Source organism: Schistocerca piceifrons, chromosome 1 (genome assembly GCF_021461385.2).
Source record: "Schistocerca piceifrons isolate TAMUIC-IGC-003096 chromosome 1, iqSchPice1.1, whole genome shotgun sequence".
Taxonomy (NCBI): Eukaryota; Metazoa; Arthropoda; class Insecta; order Orthoptera; family Acrididae; genus Schistocerca; species Schistocerca piceifrons.
The window spans coordinates 1,144,102,670-1,144,124,041 of record NC_060138.1 but is presented as its reverse complement, the minus strand read 5'-3'; the positions used below and the strand labels follow the sequence as shown (position 1 = coordinate 1,144,124,041).

The 21,372-nt window shown below is 41.7% G+C and overlaps 1 protein-coding gene across 1 annotated transcript in view; it reads left to right on the top strand.

The window, feature by feature from the left end:
• LOC124801285 (sialin-like) overlaps window positions 1-20,848 on the top strand; it is a 157,134-nt gene extending 136,286 nt beyond the window's left edge. Inside the window, exons 8-10 of the mRNA XM_047263061.1 lie at window positions 4,169-4,410; window positions 15,245-15,365; window positions 19,830-20,848. Of these exons, the coding sequence (XP_047119017.1) occupies window positions 4,169-4,410; window positions 15,245-15,365; window positions 19,830-19,927 (461 nt within the window). The 3' untranslated portion in view covers window positions 19,928-20,848. The remainder of the gene's footprint in view (window positions 1-4,168; window positions 4,411-15,244; window positions 15,366-19,829) is intronic.
• The last annotated feature ends 524 nt before the right edge of the window (window positions 20,849-21,372 follow it).

Genomic DNA, 21,372 nt, shown 5'->3' with positions numbered 1-21,372 from the left:
CCATCTTTAATGCTGCTGCAGGTCTAGGTGGCAACCAAAGCTACAGGTAAATAGTCCTTTAACACCTGCATGCATATAACTAATCATATCTCTGAAAGAGCACAAATATCATTATTTGATGAAAGAGAAGTCCTAACCGTAAAGTAATAATATGTTTCTTTTGGAGACTATCTTCCGCAGTAATGTTAATGAAAATTATTATTTTGCTTTACCAATCCTAAGTTTACCTCAAATTAAGAAAATATTTTAACAGACGGTTTTCGCTTTGTTGATAAAAAGTCAACAGAAGTGATTCTATAAACATTTTGAATAAATAATCCTTTTTGGTATTTCGGTTACAATTAAAAATAGCTTTATCTCAGAATACGCTGTTTTCTACTAGATAGTACATCGTTTGTTACTGTTTTCGACATGTCCTGATTTTTTAAACTCTGAACCGAATGAGATAGCATTTAAATACGCTGATGGTTGCTGTGAAATCAGATTTAATGCCTATCATTTAGTATAATTGTTCTACAATTCATATAGTAGGATTGCTGGTTGCAGTAGACCTCACAACAATTTTCTACATCACCGCATATTTAGACTGCCATGCACTTTCACATCTTTTTCCTCTTCAGCAGTACGCAATAAATCTTTTTGTGTCTTATTTTTCCCCTCAGTTGGAGATATGTGCATCGGGGATTATGTCCATGTTTCTACCTGAAGTCTTATAGGGGCAGCACTCGATGATGCACTCTGGCGAACACAGTACTCAGTTAGCTCTACTCTCTAGCAGTCGCTTTGCAACGCTGATCCTAGATTCGGTGTAGCATATGTTCTTCCTTCCCATTGACCTTTTAATACATAATGAAGAAGGTAAAAAACATATTTCTATACACCTTCCCTGTGTGCCGCATGACTGGACAGAGAACTGCCCTCTGGTCTTGGCGGACTATGCAACCCATATCCGTCTGCAGAACGAAACTTTCACTCTGCAACGGACTGTGCGCTGATACGAAACTTCCTGGCAGATTAACACTGTGTGCCTTCGCAGAATCTCTCCTGCAGACTTTGCAGAACTAGCACTCCTGGAAGAAAGGGTATAGCTCTCCTGCCGAGCTTGCAGAACTAGCACTCCTGGAAGAAAGGATATCCTTTCTCCCAGGAGTGCTAGTTCTGCAAGGTCTGCAGGAGAGCTTCTGTGAAGTTTGGAAGGTTGGAGACGAGGTACTTCCGGAATTAAAGCTGTGAGGAGGTGTCATGTGTCATGCTTGGGTAGCTCAGACGGTAGAGCACTTGCCCACGAAAAGCTAAGGTCCCGAGTTCGAGTCTCAGTCCAGTACACAGTTTTAATCTGCGAGGAAGTTTCATTTCCTTCTGATATTCAAGGGCACTTTGAACTTCAGAAACTACATCACTGAAAGGCAAACACTCATTTCATTACTATTGTTAAAAACAGTACTAACAAGCTTCTGTGAACCCTCCTCATTACTACCACGACCTATTCTCTTCGCCACCTTGATTGTTTGCTAAGATCACCTACCACGTGACACACTTGCCCTGCGTTTCAGTTTACAAAACATTTAAGAACCATCTATTACCTAGAAATTGAACTACAAGTATGATTTGATAAGTCTTGTTTTGTGAAGAACTCATCTTACTTCTCGACATCGTCTGTTTTGAGGAATATTCACTAGGTTCAGCGATCCTCCAGCTTTTTCGTCCCGTCGGAAAAATAGATTCTGTCAAACTGTGCGAAGTTCTCGATGACTGCAACTATCACTTCTTCTTTTTATGAAAATTTCTTCCCAGCAAGCCAAAGTTTCAAATCAGGCAACAGGAAGAAGTTACTTGGGGCTAAGTCTGTTGCGTAGGATGGATGACGAACCAATTCAAAGCCCAGTTCATGCACTTTCGCCATTGTAATCTTAAACAAAGAGTATTTCATCTCAGATTCAAGAGGAGCAAAAACCTAGCTGACAAACAAAAACTGAACGAAGCGAAAATGACCTGCAGAGCACTGATGACTGGTGCAGGCTCTGGCAGTTGACCTTGAAAGTAAATAATTGTAACATATTGCGCACACATAGGAAAAGAAATTCACTACTGTACAGCTACACTACTGATGACAGCGTCTACCGTAAAATATCTAGGCGTAATTATCCAGAGCGATCTTAAATGGAATGACCAGATAGAACACATAGTTGGAAAAGCAGTCACAAGACTCAGATCAATCGGAAGAATCTTATGGAAATGTAAGTCAGCCACGAAAGAAGTGGCTTATAAGGCGCTTGTTCGCCCGATCTTTGAGTATCGTTCATCTATCTGGATCCCTATCAGGTAGGACCGATAGATACAACGAAGAGCTGCGCGTTTCGTCACGGTATCGTTTAGCTGGCGAGAGAGCGTTACGGAGATGCTAAACAAACTCCACTGGCAGACGTTACAAGAGAGGCGTTGTGCATCACAGAGAGCTTTACTATTGGAATTTCGGGTCAGCACTTTTCAGGAGGACTCAGACAACATACATACATCTCGCTTCTTGACCACAAGGACAAAATTCGAGAAATTAGACCCAATACAGAGGCTTACCGACAATCATTTTCCCCACGCAGTATTCGCGAGTGGAACAGGGTTGGAGGGATCAGATAGTGGTACCGAAAGTACCCACGGCCACACACCATTAGGTGGCTTGCGGAGTATGATGCAGATGTAGATGTCATCGCTGATGTGTGGGATGGTGCATTATCCTTTGAAAGAGCACCTGTTTGCGTGCCAGCTGTTGTCTTTTATCAGCCAATGTTAAGTTTCAAACGATCCAACAATGAAACATAATAGGATCCACTTATGGTTCTCCCTTCTTCCAGATAGTCTATGAAGATTATTCCTTGAGACTCCCAAAAAACAGTGGCCATCACCTTACCAGCTGACAAGATGGTCTTTCCTTCTTTGGTGCACTTTGACCATTCTATGTCCATTGTTCTGACCCTGGTGAATAACGATGTATCCAGATTTCCTCAACAGTCACAAATCGGTGCAAAAAGCTTTGCGGATTGCGATCCATAACTCTACCCTATTATATTTCATTGTTGGATCGTTTGAAACTTGCATTGGCTGAAAAAATACAACAGCTGGCACGCAAAAAACTGTTCCTTCAAAAGATAATGCACTACTCCACACATCATTGTGTTGAAATGTTGTACCTGATGCGTTCTTGGTCGACTGTTGGCAATCGCGCCGCCTACCTTGCACACAGATTCTGCAGAACCAGTTCTGTGTGGGCGATATTAAGCGTTCGCTCACTTGAGGTGCCTACAGCCTCAGCAATCTTATGTATTTGTATTTATTGATCTTGCATTACCATATAATGGATTTTGTACGTGGTTCAGCTTGCGGTGACCACGTTTAAATTCGTTAATCCAAAAGTTAATGGTCTTCAATGATGGTGCAGAGTCCGCGTGATCTTCATCCAATTATGTTTTGATTTGCTCACCCTTTCAATAGGAAATGCTTAATAACATCCCGAAACTCCGTATTCTCCATTTCCAAACGCAGTCGACACACTGACCAATGTAGACGGCTGTCAAGAATGAACTGTACGGTATACATTGTTGAAATTCGTTACATGACCCTCAGAGTAGTCAAGTTTACCAACCGCGAAGGTACAACAAAATTGGTCCATTCTTTCATAGAAATTTACCAGACTTACCAAATCACACTTATAGTGACGCGCGATATTTGCGAGCTGAGCGCTTCATACGATTTTAAATGCTGTCGCAACTTCATGTGGCTGGCCGCTGTGACCGAGCGTTTCAATGCGCTTCAGTCCGGGACCGCACTGCTGCTACAGTCGCAGGTTCGAATCCTGCCTCGGGCATGGATGTATGTGATGTCTTTAGGTTAGTTAGGTTTAAGTAGTTCTAAGTCTAGGGGACTGATGACCTCAGATTTTAAGTCCCATAGTGCTTAGAGCCATTTGAACCATTTTGAACGGACTTTATGTGACTACAGCTCGTCATTTGATGCGATTAAGTAGTCGAGACAAAGGTTAATTTCTCTGTCATCGATGTAGACATTTCATCATCTTCTGACTGATGAGAAACGGATCATACTGTTGTTAAGTGGCCCAAAGCAATCATCACTAAATACTGCAGGCGACGATAAGACTGAAATCGGCTTTTTGCAGGTACTCTGGTGCCAACAGCGACGCTGATCGTGGTCTCGCAGGTGGGCTGCAACGCGCCTGTGATCGTGGCTGTGCTGGCGATCAACGGCTTCCTCATGTCCACCAACTGCTCGGGGCCCTACATGAACATGCATGTCATTGCACCCAACTACTCCGGGACGGTTGTCGGCATTGTCAACACATTCGCCAACCTGACGGGGATCGTCGTCCCGTATATTGTCGGCGCCTTCACCAGCGCCAATGTACGTCATCATTTCTCTAGTTATGTAACTAACATGTAGCCTAAGTAAACACACACGCACATACACAGGTACAGGCTGACAATTATTGAACTATACAAAAAAAACTAAATTATTTACAAACTACGACGTGCACACACTTTATTCGACATGTAAATATCGCTAGAGATATTCGGATTTAGGTTATGACATATTCGATATGTCTGCCATCATTGGTTATGATGTGGCACAGGCAAATAGTGAAATACTGCATGACCCGCTGACGTGTCGGAACATCGATGCTGTCGATGACCTGATTAGGTGTTTTCAGATCAGCAGTGGTTTTAGGGTTATTGCTGTACACCTTGTCTTTAATACATCCCTACAGAAAGGAGTCGCATGTGTTCAGATGCGAAGAATGTGGCGACCAATCGAGGCCCGTGCCAGTTGCTTCTGGATACCATAGAGCCAGAATGAGGTTCCCAAAGTGCTCTTCTAGGACACCAAACGCTCTCCTGCTTTGATGGGGTCGAGCTCCGTCTTGCAAGAAACCACATCTTGTCGAAATCAGGGTAACTTTGGATAATGGGGATGAAATCATCTTCCAAAACCTTCACATACTGTTCAGTAGTCACTGTGCCATCAAGAAATATCGCACCGATTGTTCCGTGACTGGACATTGCACACCACACAGTCACCTGTTGAGGGTGAAGAGACTTCTTGATCGCGAAATGAGAATTCTGTCTCTCAAATGCGCCAATTTTGTTTATTTATGAATCTATCCAAAACGAAAGTGGCTTCGTCGCCAAACCAAACCATACTAATTCCCATCACGCCCCACGACCAACCGTGCAGTTTAAACGTTCTAATACAAACCGTTCCGAAATTATGACGATTTTATTTCATATAGTTCAATAACTGTCACCCAGTACATACGCACGCATGCATACGGAACACGTGCAGGCAAAGATATCTTTTTTTCAGGCGATTACCACTTGAGCTCGTTAACTGGCTCCTTAAATCGATGTAACGAACAGTTAAAAAGAAAGAAAGTAAACTCTTTGTTATTTCAAAAATAAACGCCACAACTGTTAATACATTTATCCCACTGTGATACAAGACGGTCAATCATGACAGAAAAATGTTTGCGGTTGCCTGCGGAACCATGATCGTACCCATGTGTGCACGTCTTCGCACGAAACAAATCGACAGCAACGAATATCTATCTTCAGGGCACCAAAAACGTGGAAATCGCATGGAGAGAGATCGTGACTGTGTGGAGGGCTTCCCAGCGAAACTTCTGCGGCGTCGTCGAAACAACCTTGGCAAGAGAGCATTACCCAGCAACAAAATGCCGTCCGTCAACATTTCTGGGCGCTTGGACTCGACAGCGCGCTTCAGTTTTTGCAAGGTGGCCATGTACCGCTGGGCACATCAACAGACAGCATCATTCTGTTGTAGGATAATGCCCGAACACATGGTGTCGTGGATGTTTCGACTTCGCTGTGGAAGTTTCTGTGGGAAGGCCTTACACATCCTCCATACAGTCCCGATCTTTCCCATGCGATTTCCATATTTTTGGAGCCCTGAAGAAAGACATTTGTGGCCGTCAATTTACTTTGGACGAAGGGCACCACGCCTGTGTAACAATCATGGTGTGGCAGGCTACGACAGACATTTTTACATGAAGCCATTTATCACCTTTTCTCACAATGGGATAAATGTACAGGGTGACAATTAATGAACTATATGAAATAAAATCGTCATAACTTCTGAACGGTTTGCGTTAGGACGTTCAAGCTGCACGGTTGGCCGCGGGGCGTGATGGGAATTAGTATGCGCTGTAAGGTTTGGTTAAGTGACGAAGACCTCTTTCTTTTGGATGGGTTCGTCAATAAGAAAACTAGCGCCTTTGGGGGACTGAGAATCAACATTTCGCGATCGAGAAGTCTTTACACTCTCAACAGGTGACTGTGTGGAGTGCAATGTCCAGTCACAGAACGATTGGTGCTATATTCTTTGATGGCACGGTGACTACCGAACGGTGCAGGAAGATGATTCCATCCCCATTACCCAAATTGACCCTATTTTCGACAAGATGTGGTTCATGCAAGACGGAACTCAACCCCATCGAAGCAGGAGAGTGTTTGATGTCCTGGAGTAGCACTTTGGGGACCGCGTTCTGGCTCTAGGGTACCCAGAGGCCACTGGTATGGTCCTGGATTGGCCACCACTTTCTCCAGATCTGCGCACATACGACTCCTTTTGTGGGGCTGTATTAAAGACAAGGTGTACAACAATAACCCCAAATCCATTGCTGAGCTGAAATCAGCCATTCAGGACGTAAACGACAGCATCGATGTTCCGACACTTCAGCGGGTCATGCAGAACTCCACTACTCTTCTGCACCACATCAATGCTAATGATGGCAGGCATATCTAACATGTTATAATCTAAATCTGAATGTCGGCAGTGACTTTTACATGTTGAATAAGGTGTGTACACACCTTAGTTTGTAACTAATTTACATTTTTTTTCATGTACTTCAGTAATTGTCATCCTGTATTAGCAGTTACGGCGATTACTTCTGAAATAATGAACAGTTTACTTACATTTTTTTCTACCTGTCTCGTTTTCATTTGCCGCCCCTTATAATTCTGCTACCTGCCTTATAGTATACAGTATTTCTTGACAGCCCGCCAGTTGGCCGTGCGGCCTAACGCACGCCTTTCCGGGCGGGAAAGAGCGCGTGGTCCCCGGCACAAATCCGCCCGGCAGATTTGTGTCGAGATCAGGTGCACCGGCCAGTCTGGATGGTTTTTAGGCGGTTTTCCATCTGCCTCGGCGAATGCGGGCTGTTTCCCCTTATTCCACCTCAGTTACACTATGTCGGCGATTGCTGCGCAAACAAGTTCTCCACATACGCGTACACCACCATTACTCTACCATGCAAACATAGGGGTTACGCTCATCTGATGTGAGACATTCCTTGGGGGATCTTGCGGGGGCCGAACCGCACAACCGCACAATAACTCTGGGTTCGGTGTGTGGCGGGAAAGGAGTGAAGTGGAACTCCGGTAGTCGTCGTGGGGTTGTGGACCACTGCGGCTGCGGTGGGAATGGAGCCTCTCCATCGTTTCTGGGTCCCTGGTTAACATACAATACAATACAAATGCTTGACAGCTGGAGGATGTCCGTACAAGCGCAGATACCAAACTCAAAGTAGCTCAGAAGAAAATTTACTCCAATCCATTAGGGAAGAAGAATTTATCTTTAGGGATACATTTAGATGCTGTAACCTAGAATGCATCTTCAATTTCAAGCTAATCCTAATGGTTAAGTAATACATGAGGGGTGTTAAATAAGTAATGCAACACTATTTTTTCTCAGCTACTTTCGGCTGAAAAAATGCGGAATTTGTTGTGGGACATCGTTCAGTATTCCCGCTGCAGCCCCCACGGTTTCATGAAGTTCCGATAGGTGACAGCGCTATACATAGCCTTCAAAACGGCGTCTGTAACAGAGGTGCGTTCCAAGCAGAGAGCTGTCATTGAGTTTCTTTTGGTGGAAATTCAGAGCACCATAGATATTCATTGGCGCTTGCAGAATGTCTACGGAGACTTGGAAGTGAACAGGAGTACAGTGAGTCATTGGGCGAGGCTTCTGTCATCATCGCAACAAGGTAGCGCAGCTCCCGTCTGCCACACAGCTGTGACTCCTGCAATGTCGGAACGTGCGGACACCCTCATTCGAGGTGATCGACGAATCTCAGTCGAACACCTCGTAGTACAACTGTACATCTCTGTTGGCAGTGCTGACACACCCGTCCGCCAGTTGGGGTGCTCAAGTGTGTGCTAGCCGAGTTCCTCTTGCCTAAGAGAAGACCATGCAGACCAACAAAGGACCATTTGCGCGGGGTTGATTGAGCGTTATGGTGGAGGTTATTGATGCAGCAAAACATTGGCTCCGACATCGACTGGTAGAGTGGTACCATGCGGGCACACAAACCCACACAAGAAGGTGTATTGAATAGACATTATGTTGAAAAAATAGGGTTTTGTAACCAGAAGAGTGGAGAATAATATGGTATTTTGGAACCATGAATAATACCAACCTGCTATCAGGAAGAAGTGTGTTACTTTACTTACTGAACGCCCTTCGTACTTTGAAAACAATTTTCTGCATAAGCCTGATAAATCTTCAGCTCTCAAAAAAATAAAAAACGAAGAAAGAAAGCAATACATGACTATGATGTTACGAGTAAATAGAGCAGTTAACCCCATGTGAAGAACGAAATGAAGTAATCTTTTAAAAAAACTATTGGACCAATAAAAGTCGCAGTTCAATAGGGAGATTTTGCTAAACGGAGACAAACTGCAGGAAACTATCCCTGAGACGATAAGGAGCAAAAATGTTCATATGCACGTCTAGCCGGAAATTTGTTCCACTTTAAGGTGTAGACAAAACATCTTCGAAAGTGATCCCAGTATGAACACCAGGCAGGTGACCCACTGCATGGTGTGAGCCAGACGACCACGTGGAACGTTTTCCAAGACAACTGACACCATTCGTATCACTTGCAGCTCTTATTATCTAAGCAGTTGCCTCTAGGAGGATGGTTTTGTCACTGGTTCGTCCCACAGGCCACCTTGGTAGTGGGGTTCCTGTCACCCATGCTATTAACAGACGAGGCTACGAGAGACAGTTTCGGCTAACCTTCAAAGCTCCCACATGTAGGCTACGGAGAATCCCCGTGGTGTGGAGGTAGCGAACTACGAGGGTTATTCCAAAAGTAAGGTCCGATTGATTGCCAAATTGAAACCACAGTGAACATCAGAAATGTTTTACTTGTAACAATTAGCTACACCTTTCAGCTACTTCTCTACGTAGTCGCCGTTCTGATTTAGACTTTTGTCATAGCGTTGTACCAACTTTTCAATAGCCTCATCATAGAAGGCAGCCGCCAGTGCTTTCCGCCAATTCTCCACGCTGGCCTACACCTCGTTGTCTGTGTCAAAATGTTGTCTTCAAAGACAGCGGTTCATGTGACCAGAGATGAAACTCAGGGGGAGACAATTGCGGACTGTATTGTGGGTAATCTAACATTTCCATTTGAAAACGATGCAGGAGCATCTTCATTGCCCCTGCAGAATGCGGCTGAGAATTGTCGTGAAGACGAAACAGCACGACAGTTATGTAATGTTGGCTGCATAGCTTCAGGCGAAATTTCTCACCAGGCCCTCGTACTTGGCGGCAGACACTATTTTCTAGACATCTTTATGCACTCACTGCGAGCTCAGAAATGAGAAGAGCGACGTGATGCTAACTGGGGTTATACTAGAGACACTACCCAACACATCTGTGCAAAGCTTTATCGGATTTTCATAGTCGTTTCCATTTCGCGACCGATCGGACCTTACTTTTGGAATAACCCTCGTATCAGTATCATCTCATTCTCAGTATTTGAAGGGGACTGTCGGCAACCTACTTCTAGAGCAAGTCATCCTTCCACAACGCCTAACAGGCAAGGCATATCTGCGCTTCCTGTAGGTAGCCTTGCATGCCCTGCTGGAAGACCTGCGTTTAGTAATACGAACGGTAATGTGTCTATTGCCTGCCCGGTTAGCCGAGAGGTCTAACGCATGGCTTTCCGGAGTGGGAAGGAGCGCCTGATCCCCGGCACGAATCCGCCCGGCAGACTTGTGTCGAGCTCTGGTGAGCCGGCCAGTCTGTGGATGGTTTTTAGGCGGTTTTCCATCTGCCTTGGCGAATGCGAACTGGTTCCCCTTATTCCGCCTCAACTACACTATGTCCACGATTTCTGCGCAAACAAGTTCTCCACGTACACGTACACCACTATTGGTTCAAATAGTTCAAAATGGCTCTGAGCACTATGCGACTTAATTTCTGAGGTCATCAGTCGCCTAGAACTTGGGACTAATTAAACATGACCAACCCAAGGACATCACACACATCCATGCCCGAGGCAGGATTCGAACCTGCGACCGTAGCGGTCGCTCGGCTCCAGACTGCAGCGCCTAGAACCGAATGGCCACTCCGCCTGGCACACCACTATTACTCTACCACAGAAACATAGGTGTTACACTCGTCTGCAGTGGGGACAGAGCCTCTAAGTCGTTTCTAGGTCCCCGGTTACCATACAACAACATAGAATGTGTCTTTGGATGATGGTGCTCCAACTCACTGCCCAGGTCACTAATAATCCCATACCACATAAGATATTCTTTCTGTCAAATTTTACGTTAATTCTGTATTCACATTTTTAGTGTTGATCCAGTTTATTAATCGCATTTATAGTAAATTCACATCATTTTGTAAAATCTCCATATTTTCAGACCAGTGAGTCTACTTCTTTTCCACCAAGTTTCCAAATACTGTAACTTTCAGCGGCCACAGTTCGTGCATGGTAACAAACTGCAATAACCGCACTGATACGCCACATGAATATTAAACATTGATACAACGTTCATTTTAAGTGGCAAGTACAAAATTTAAATATAATCTACAATATTTCTCTGGTAGAATAACGCATTTGCAGCCATCTTGCTACACCATCAAGTGAGGGCATGGGACGCTGTTGTTGATGATCTGATCTACGGTTGGGACATTGGGGTAAGAGTTCCTGTGGTGCTGTCGGGGAGGAAGCTGATTAGTAAACCTTCTCTCCTTTGTTACCAACTTTCCGGAGATCCATATATTTTCTGAAAGCTTATGTCAAAAATAGAAAAACTGTGAAATCATAGGGGCAGGGAGACAAACGTTTAGGAGCTGCAGGAACCACAAACTGTCAGTAAAGTGTTGCAAACATGGAGTCAAAAGCCGTTAAAATGCTCGTTTCACGTGTTTATACGAACTAATAATGTGGTAAGAAGTTGGAGATCTCAACATAAAAGAAGAAACAACTCGCGGAAAAGAAACGATGTACGTTGGGCTGTTGAAAATGTGATTTATTATTTGCTGACTCCAAACAAAATCTATTACAAGAGACAGTCAATGAGCAATTCGTCAAATAAACATTGACGCGGGCAGAAAGACAAATCACAACGCGCAAGTTTTACAAAAACGATGGCCCTGCACTTGGCACACCCATCATTTGTCAATGAATGGAGGCAGTAATCCTTTGGCACAATCGCCATTCCAGGTTCGTCTTCCAAGTATCCGCTCTTATAAGAAGCGTACTTAATCAAGTTGTTGAAACGAGGGGCGCCGAAGCTGAACTGATGTAGAGAAAAAGACTGCAGGGCCAGAAAACCATCGCGATGCCAAATGTGTTCCTATGTCTCGATAATGATTGGGTCCTTTATGTAACGAACAAGGGATTTGTAGTGTCTGAAAAAATGAATTTGCTGGATCTTTCCCGTATATGCTTCAGGTACGAGTTCTTCGTATGACTTTGCCGTCAGTTACTTCGGAAGCAGACAATGCATGAGCTTTGTTAGAGCATGATGAATGCGCTAAACACAGAATTTTCTTCCTGTCATCGGGCATGTTTGGCCCAAGGTAGGCGCACTCGGCCATAATGCGTCACGTTAAGGCCGTTTCAGGTCTGCTTACGACATGTTCGCTGTTTTTCCAGCACACGATCTTATATTCGGAGGATCTGCCGGCTTTGACTGCGTGAATTTTCCCGCTGGCTCGGATACAAGCACACATGTCAGCAACAGTATCTAGTCTTCCGTTGGAATCACAGGCATAATCACTAAACTGTGTTGTGTCGCAGAGAGTGACCCAACAACAGTGGAAGCAGTTGTTGTTACTGTGGTTTGCAGCATTCGATGACCATGTAACTCTTTGTCAAATCTGCTCTGGTCAGCACTGAAAACTCGTGTCGGTGGAAAGTTTTCTGTAACGATGAGGTTGCGAATCTTAGCAACAAAATCATCGCACGCTTGCGATAAATTTACCTCCTTATCCTGCCGACTGTGTGCGTTATTGCTTTGTCAACAAGGTTATTCCGGTTCTTGAAACGATATACCTAGAAATCAGAAGCTTTAAAATCGACTGTACTTTGTGAATCCATCGCTATCTTAAGTTGCGGGGCCCATAGTCGCAATGTCCGGTCGTGAATAATTGCTCCTTCTCTTTCCTCCTCTTTGAATTTCTGTAGGACAGCCCGGCAGATTTTTTGGATCTATAGAGTATTCATCTTTTCAACTAAACAGACACTGTTTTTGCCTTGTTTCACAAATTTTATTATTAATGTTACTGCACTACCTAGGTTTCGGGTTATAAGGCCATTTTCAAGTACATTACCGATTCCCAGAGATGATAATGCACAGATAAGCATGATGGTAAGGCAAAGATAGCGTCTCAGCTTCTCAATGTATCGATTCACGGCTTAATGTAAAATTACTTCAATGACCATTTTTCAATAATTACCTATGGAATTACACAGTTCAACAATTACTCTAACGTGATGGGACTAAAGTTATGCATGAGCGAAAAACTTTTTATCTAGTGATGAACTGAAACCCAAAGTTTTACTTCTATCCTGGAGATTTTATATCATCTAAAAGAGGTGAATAATTGAATTGGGTTTACTCGTTTAATAATAGGTGTGGGGATGTACGCATCTGTCTTTCAATTTGTAAAATTTCTAATTGGTTCAATTTAGCCCCCTTTTCCTTTGTCCCTAAGACTTGCACATCTATTATGTACTTGTATTTGTGGGAATTTTTCAGGCAATGATCCGCAAACGCTGAATGAGGCTTCTTCATTCTCCAGCTTCTATGGTGTTCTTTAAGCCTGGTGCAGACTGACTTCCCCGTCTGCCCAATGTAACAACACTTACGCTCATGGCATGTGATTTTATAAACCCAACTTTCTGTGATGGCTGGTTGTTTGTCTTTTGCATTGAACAAGCAACCTCATATTGTCTGAAGGACATAGAAAAACAGTTGATTCAACTAAAATTATTCATTTTTTCTCCAAATTGTACAGAATGTTAATGTTTTTAATTTTCTTGAACTGACTCATTACTGACGCAAGCGACAGACGTTTTGTCCGAGGTTCGCCTGTCGTAGTATCTGTAGCCCACTACACTAAGCTGCGCTGCTTGTAAGCAGTCCAGTCCTCTGCTGTCATTTCTGCTGGACCATCATGCTTTTGCCTTTTTGGCGAGGGTATATACTCGGATGCCGATGAACTCGAAGCAGAGGGAGGCAACTGTTACGACGAGGATTGCTGTTCATTACCGACCATCATCTCCAAAGGCCATTTCCTCGTCCCATTTTTCTCCATCGCCTCCAGCAAGTCCTAATGTCCCGATCTCTTCCACAATCTCCATACCATTTTCCAGGAGAGTAGTTTGTTTTATCATTTCCGATTCCTGGATGTTCAGAGACCAATTGCTTGTTCCGAATCGTGAGATAAGACAGCCACAACGACTTTCAAATCCATCTGAATATAAGAAGAAGTCATACAGTACGTTAGTACTTGACAGCAACATACGGGAACATACATGAACATACAAGCAATAGAGGCGCCATGATGGGAATACGTCAATCTATACACGCTTTATTAATACTTTGTGGGTCCTATAGCTCCTAAACGCTTGTCCCTTTGGCCCTAAGATCTCACAGTTTTTCTACTTCTAATATAAGCTTTCAGAAAATATATGGGTTTTCGGCTACTCGGTATCAAAGGAGAAAAGGTTTACTTGTGAGAAGTCTATGTATCAGCATTAGTTTCATCCTTTTATTCTCATAGTCACCAATAACAACGCAAACAGAACACTCCAGCATACAAGCAGTCGTCGCAATAATCCACACAGAGCAGGCACACACTTGAGCCACTACACCTGCATCTATATCCATACTCTGCAAACCACCACGAATTGCGTGGAAGGGGGTACGTCCCATTGTACAAGTTATTAGGGTTTCTCCCCGTTCCATTCTCGTATGGAGCGCGGAAAGAATGATTGTTTGAATGCCTCTCTGCATGCTGTAATTATTCTAATCTCATATTCACAATCGCTATATGGGCGATACCTAGGGGGTTGTAGCGTATTCCTAGAGACACCATTTAAAAGCAGTTCCTGAAACTTTGTTAGCAGGCTTTCTCTGGGTGGTTTATGTCTGTCTTCAAGAGTCTTCCAGTTCAATTCCTTCAACATTTCTGTGACACTCTCCAAAGGATTAAACAAACCTGTGAGCATTCGTGCTACCCTTCTCTGTATACGTTCAGTATCACCTGTTACTTCAATTTGGTACGGATCCCACGCACTTGAGTAGTATTCTAGATGGGTCGCACTAGTGATTTGTAAGCAAACTCCTTTGTAGACTGATTGCACACACTCAGTATTCTACCAATAAACCGAAGTCTACCACGTTGCTTTACGCATTCCATTTCATATGTCTACAAAGTGTTACACCCAGGTATTTGTACGAGTTGGCCAGTTCCAGCTGTGACTCTTTGGTATTGTAGGCGCAGGATATTACTTTTTTCTCATTTTGTGAAGTGCACAGTTTTACGTTTTTGTACATTTAAAGCAAGTTGCCACCCTGAGGAATAGAGTCTCAGCCATAACATTTCAGTACATCGTGTAGAAGACTTCAAATTTTATAAACCATTCGAGTTTAAATCAATGAACAAGTAGTAAAATTCTGCTGACACTGAAGCTCATCCCAGTCTCGGAAATGCCACAGAAAATCAGATCGCCTATAACTCTTACCAGACCCTTGTTGTGGAACGCCCACAATCCACCATTAGAAAACACCTGGTATTTTAGTTACTAGATAGTGTGTGTGTGCGCGCGATATATATATATATATATATATATATATATATATATATATATATTATGTAGAGTGCTGATAGAGTTTTGTTGTGCCCTCAGCAAACACGGGCAGGCTGGAACAACGTGTTCTACGTGACTGTGGCACTGTCAGTGGTGGCATACCTGGTGTATGCTATCTTCACATCAGCGGAGGCTCAACCTTGGAACGATCCTCCCTCAGGTGAGTCTGTTTGCGTTTGTTCCTGTCGCATTTAACTGCACTACAAACAAAAATGAGTATACGTCAATCCAAGGCATCAGCTTATGTCGTTGGAGGCGTTTTACCTTTAACTTTGTTTTCTTGGTACCAAATTGTTCATGCCTTATCGTGACTTAGTCTTTGATCTGAATAGTCAGAAGACATACAGTGTTAAATATCTTATTGCTCTGGAGAGTGGTTTTGGATAGTGTGGCTTACAACTCAGTCCCATCAGAGTACAGTCCTAATTAATACTGGACTTCCTTTGGAATCACTCTTTGAACAGTAAAGAACCAGATATATCAGTACATAGTTTAGCAGTGGTGGAGTACTGATAAAATTCACTCAAGGTTTCAGATGCGTCAAGTGGTGTAAAGATCATCAGCTTTCGACCAAGCTCTCCTTGGCCATTATCAAGTATTGACTACCGTCTGTGACGTCACTGGATCCCAGTTCATCCCATATAAGGAACTGTAACTTTCTGGTCACACCACCACCACACTTGCTTCAACCTTCCAGTAGACAGGTCCCAACCTGCATTTCACTACAAACCGTCATCTTTATTGAATGTGTTTTCAGAAATTTTCATCTCGACTGCTTCGTTTATGATGCTATTTCAGAAACTATTTGTTGTTTTAATAAGAGATATTTCATCAAATGCAGTTCGATATTCCAGAGTATGTTCTGATACTGCTAATTTCTCGGGATACTGTAGGCGTAAACGCCACTCATGTGTTATGTGGCTCTGATCAATACTGTGTATAATCTAACATAAAACTGTCCATACTGCCACAGGATTCTCTATGTTCCTAATATCATGAGGCCTACATCATCTTTCACAGCGCTAGTGAGTTGTCGAAATTTTGCTGAAGGCCTGAATCGATTTTCTGCCTTCTTAGTGAGCCACAGAACGCCAAAAACTTAATCTGCTTCAGGTTCTCCTTGTTGGGTCTTCTGCTTACAAGTCTTCAGTGGAATGATTCGCGAAATATGAACATGAGAGGTGTTTCTACCACTGGTATTCTGAGAAATTAGCATTAGCAGAACATGGTAAGGAAACCGAATTGCGTTCGATGAAACATGTGTTATTAAAAGGACAAGTCGTTTCTGGGACACTATCAAAATGCTGAGAACACTCTGCATTTAAACACAGCTTGGGACTTGACCATCGTAAGGTTAAAGTGAGTGCATGGTTGCATGAAGAAACATTACTCATATGGCACTGGACTGTGCCACAGTGAAGTCACAGGAGGTAGTGCTCCTATAGAAGGATGGCAGCAGCAACCACACGTTAGTCACCAATTGACGATGGCCAAAGAGAACTCGGTCAAAAGCTTGTGGATTTTAAACCACTTGATGCAGCTGGGAGCCAGAGAGAATGTTATCAGTAAACACACAGTTTTGAAAAGATTGCCTTTTGTATAAAATAAGATAGCTGTATCCGTCCAGTGAAGTGGTTTCACACGGGCCGTCATGACCATTGCTTCTTGAGCTTTTGACTGGTTCACTCACCACCAACTAAGCCTTTTGTCCTTGATTCTTGAACTTTTGAATGGTTCACTTGCCACCAGCTAAGTATTGTTCCCCAGGTAGACACATTCATCATTTGTTATATCAGGAAAGAAATATAAATCACAGCTGAACCTGCTAAAGTCGTAAAATAATCAAACATTTTTTGTATGATGTATAGCAGAGTGAATATTCTACAAGTTTTATTTATTTGTACTCAGAGATTCAGAATCATTGAATATATTGCACAAATTCTAATGTAGCCAATTTGACAACTGCAGTTTATTGACAGGGCATACTTAGACAGAAATAGTACATTTGTAATAGTGCATATTCCTCCCTACCTCCAGCACCACACCACTGTATGCTGGCTAAATTTCTATTAACATAATGAGGAGAGTAATGAGAGTCTGCTATTACAAATGTTGATTTAGTTTTGATGTATTTTGTGTGCAACACAGTATCCATGTGTTGCCAGTCTGATCCAAAATATTGTTTAAATTTTTCTCTTTCATAATCGATGTCTTGTCATTAGTGTACTACAAAGTAATGTATAAATACTTATTGCAAATGACCTGTATTGAAAAAGTATTTCAATAGATTTAAATTGTAATTTAATTGTGGCGTTTTGTTTATGTATAGTTGTTACCAGCCAAACCCGATTTTGGTATGAACTAGTTTCAAACTCGTTCATCCTGTTACCAATAGGATAAAACAGTTTAGCTTAGGTCAAATCGGTTTATCCTAGTTTGTATCCAAAGTAAATTGAATAAATTGTCAATATGATTCATTAAATTAATTTATTAACTAATCAGTAATTTCATGTATATCACTAGATCAACTTATATACATCTATCTACAGAAATCACCTTATCTGCAATTTGCTTATTTATTTATTTTTGCAAGGTTTACTTTGGTGGCACTTAGAACTGCAGAGTACTTCGTTTTTCTTACAATTGCATTTGTTTGTTGTACAGTTTTTCATGCAACTGCATTTCACGAAGCCTTGCCCTGATTCGATAGTGGTTGCAGTCATTAAAGGTATTTCAATATCCTGGTTAATATCTACCACATCTAAAAACTTCTGAATGCAGGCCTCTAAATCACTTCTAAAAATAAAAAGGAAGTAAAACAAATATTTTTAATATTTTATTGCAAACAATTATGGAAAATTTTAATAAAACTATGCCTGCAATAATGTTTTTGAAGTACGCCATGTTTGGTGCCAACTTTGTAGAGGCTCTCACCAGTTTTTGAAGTATTACTCCAATTATATTTTGAAGGTCACCTCTGCTTTTTCTGCATCTGGAATAGTTATGATTATGTTGCCTCCAATGTCTGTTGGTGGATGGGATTTGCCAGAGGAAGCTTTCATTCTTTTACCTTGTTTTTTTAAATTTTCTGTCGCAATTTTTCTAGCATTTTGAATGTTGTTTGTGTCAATTTTTACAATGTTATCATCATCACTATCTTTGTACTGCTCAGTATTGCTGTCATCTTTGATTGCCTTCATTATGTCATCTTCATCCTGAATATCATTTACGATTTCTTGAGGCAATGAGGAAGTGGAAAGTCCCACTCTAGGTTCGATTGTGAATAATGCTTTTTAAGGTGATTGTTTTATGCCACAGTGGTAAGCTCCATTTTTCATGAAATGGACATACCTTTATCCTTCCGACCACTTCGCCGAATTGTTGTCCTTTAACCAAGAACTTATATTTGCAGTCTCGCTTGGCATGTTCAACAGAACCCTGGCTTTGGCTGTGCCTTGGTTTTCCATGCACAGTTTTCAGTTCTGGCCAAAGCTTTGCAAGTTCACTTATAACATTATTGACAAATTCTCTGCCATTATCAGATTCAAGAATGCATGGTGCCCCTACAGTTACGAATATGTCGTTCAAATGATAAGCCACTTCTTTATCCTCTTTGATGTTAACACACAAAGGAGAACAAATTTTTTTAGATGGTCTTGGTAAACTAGAATGAATTTTAAAGTTCCATCTGGTTGTGTCTGGAAATCAATCAAATCGACTTGGCATCTGCTATTCATTTCTGAATGGAGAATTGGCTTTGAAACTAGCCTAGATATAAAGTTCATCAGTTGGAACGAAGTATTTTATATTCCCTTCACACCGTGCAACGAGTTTCTTCACATCGCCAATTTTCAAAACAGCAAATTGTTTCAGTATTCTTTTTTGTAATGATGTTCTTTTTTCCAACTTTTCCGCGTCTTCTACTTGTTTAACCAAATCCGCATATTCGTCTACTGATAACACTTTATAATGAGAAGACTTTTTGTTTTCACTCTGCAAAATTTCCTCCATAAGCTTTTCTCTGTACAGCTTTTGATTGGCTTGTCTACTACACGAAGGCTCATCCATAACGAAACACCTCATAATAATTACACTAGGATTACAATAAAATCTTTTAAACGCAACCAGCAACTTAACATGTGCACTCGTCGACGCAAAATACCATTCAAAACAAAGAACAGTATCAGCGAAGAGTGGTTGAGAGGCCTGAGAGGCGAGCCAGAGATGATTCAGTGATTCCCCGTTCATACAGGCAGCGACATGCTTTCCGACTAGGCAACATTAGTTCAGACTAGGACGTACCAGTTTATCCTAAAGCATGTAGGATAAACCAATTCGACCTAGGCTAACAGGATGAACGAGTTTGACCTAGGCAAAACTAGTTCATCCTAAAATCGAGTTTGGCCAGTAACATAGTCACTTCATTGTCCAGCCTTCCTCTGATACGATTTGATACTTTTGGATGTTGCACTGTTTGTAGTAGTATAACTTGTGTGATAGTTTCCCGTGCATTTCGTTTTTGAAATTCAAAGTTGTCATCTGATAATTATTGTGTAAGAACAGTACAATTTAGAATACACAATAGATATCGTAGCATCCATTAACTACATTTTTCTTGTTTCAGAGAAAACAGCTGAAGTGAAACGCCAGGATGGTATTGATAATGTAACATTCAACAGCGAGGATGTGCGCCATGGAGGACTGCGATCTTTTGACACATAGCTTTTGTAATTTGTGCACCAACATTCCTGATTCATTTGATTACATCATGTGACAGACACAAAAAAGGAAACTCTGTAATGCAAATTGCTCACCTACATCGCACTACAGAGTCCTTCATTCATCAATTGAGGGGCTAGAATTCTAAAGGAACATGTCATCAATATTTACAGACTTTAACAACTTTTAATGCATTGTAAATGTATTCTAAACTTAGTTCTTGTTGTGATAATTTGTGTTGAGGCAGTTGATGTATGCTAGACCCGAGTACCCATGGGCATCACCAACACTAAATGGCTGGAGGGAATGTCTCGTTAGATAGCGTATAGATCACAAGGGGGTCTAAGCAGGAGGAGAAATAATATGTATAGACCATATTAGGCTATATGCTATATTTAGATCAGTTTAAAACACTGTTGTTAAATTCCTATAAACTAGGCGTTCTACTACATTGTAGTTGAAAAACTGAGTAAACTGGAATACCTTTGTAATAAATATTTACTTAGCGTCATTCCTTTGATTTGATGGAATAACATTTTTCTGGATACATAAGCAGGAGACCCAGGTTCAAGTCCCAACCATGGCACAAATTTTAGTTCATTGCTTCAACTTCTATCCTTATAGAAGAATCATTCTCTGGGTTTTTTTAAAAAAAAAGTCAACAATGAATAAATAGCAATTCCTCCTGACTATGACTTTGTCATTATACAACACTGGACTGTAAGTGATTGTTGTGTGGCATCTGACTGTTAGCCAGCTACCACCTGGCCACCCCTCATACATACTTACAGCACAACCAAACAGATTCATGTTTATCTAACCTGCTGCCTCATCACTTGTAGTCACGCCACCACAATTCATTGAAACTAGGAATATTGTCTTTTTAGTGAATAATACAAATGGATCTGATCTAGTAGAATGTTAGTAAATCCTGTAAACCATTAATTCTTACTGCACATGAGCTTTTAATATGTGTGATTAATTAAGCTTGTAAATATTCATTTAATGTTATCTTTTGTCAAATAAGTACAAAAAATTGGAACTGCTTTTCAAAAAATATTGGAAGGGACACATCTCCTCTGTCCCCCCATGGCAGTGATGCCCACGTAAAGTACCTGTTATTTTATTGATGACAGAGCTCTGACACATTGCTTAGGCTTGTCTTAAGCAATCGGTTAGTGGAATAATTTTTTTTAATCCCATTGGAGATGACTATAAAAACTCCAGGTATATACAAGAGACAATTACTATCAGTCTCTGATGATTGCTTTTGTCTGTATTGTTGTGGAATCTTTGGATGATATATTTCAGCTATGCTTGATCAGTCTCTATTTCATAGCTGGAATTGTCTATTTATACTGTGCCATTAAAACCTGATTTTTCATGCTTATCTTGTGACAGGTGTAGCTAAGATGCATATTTTCATCCTCAAAAATTGCACCTTATTA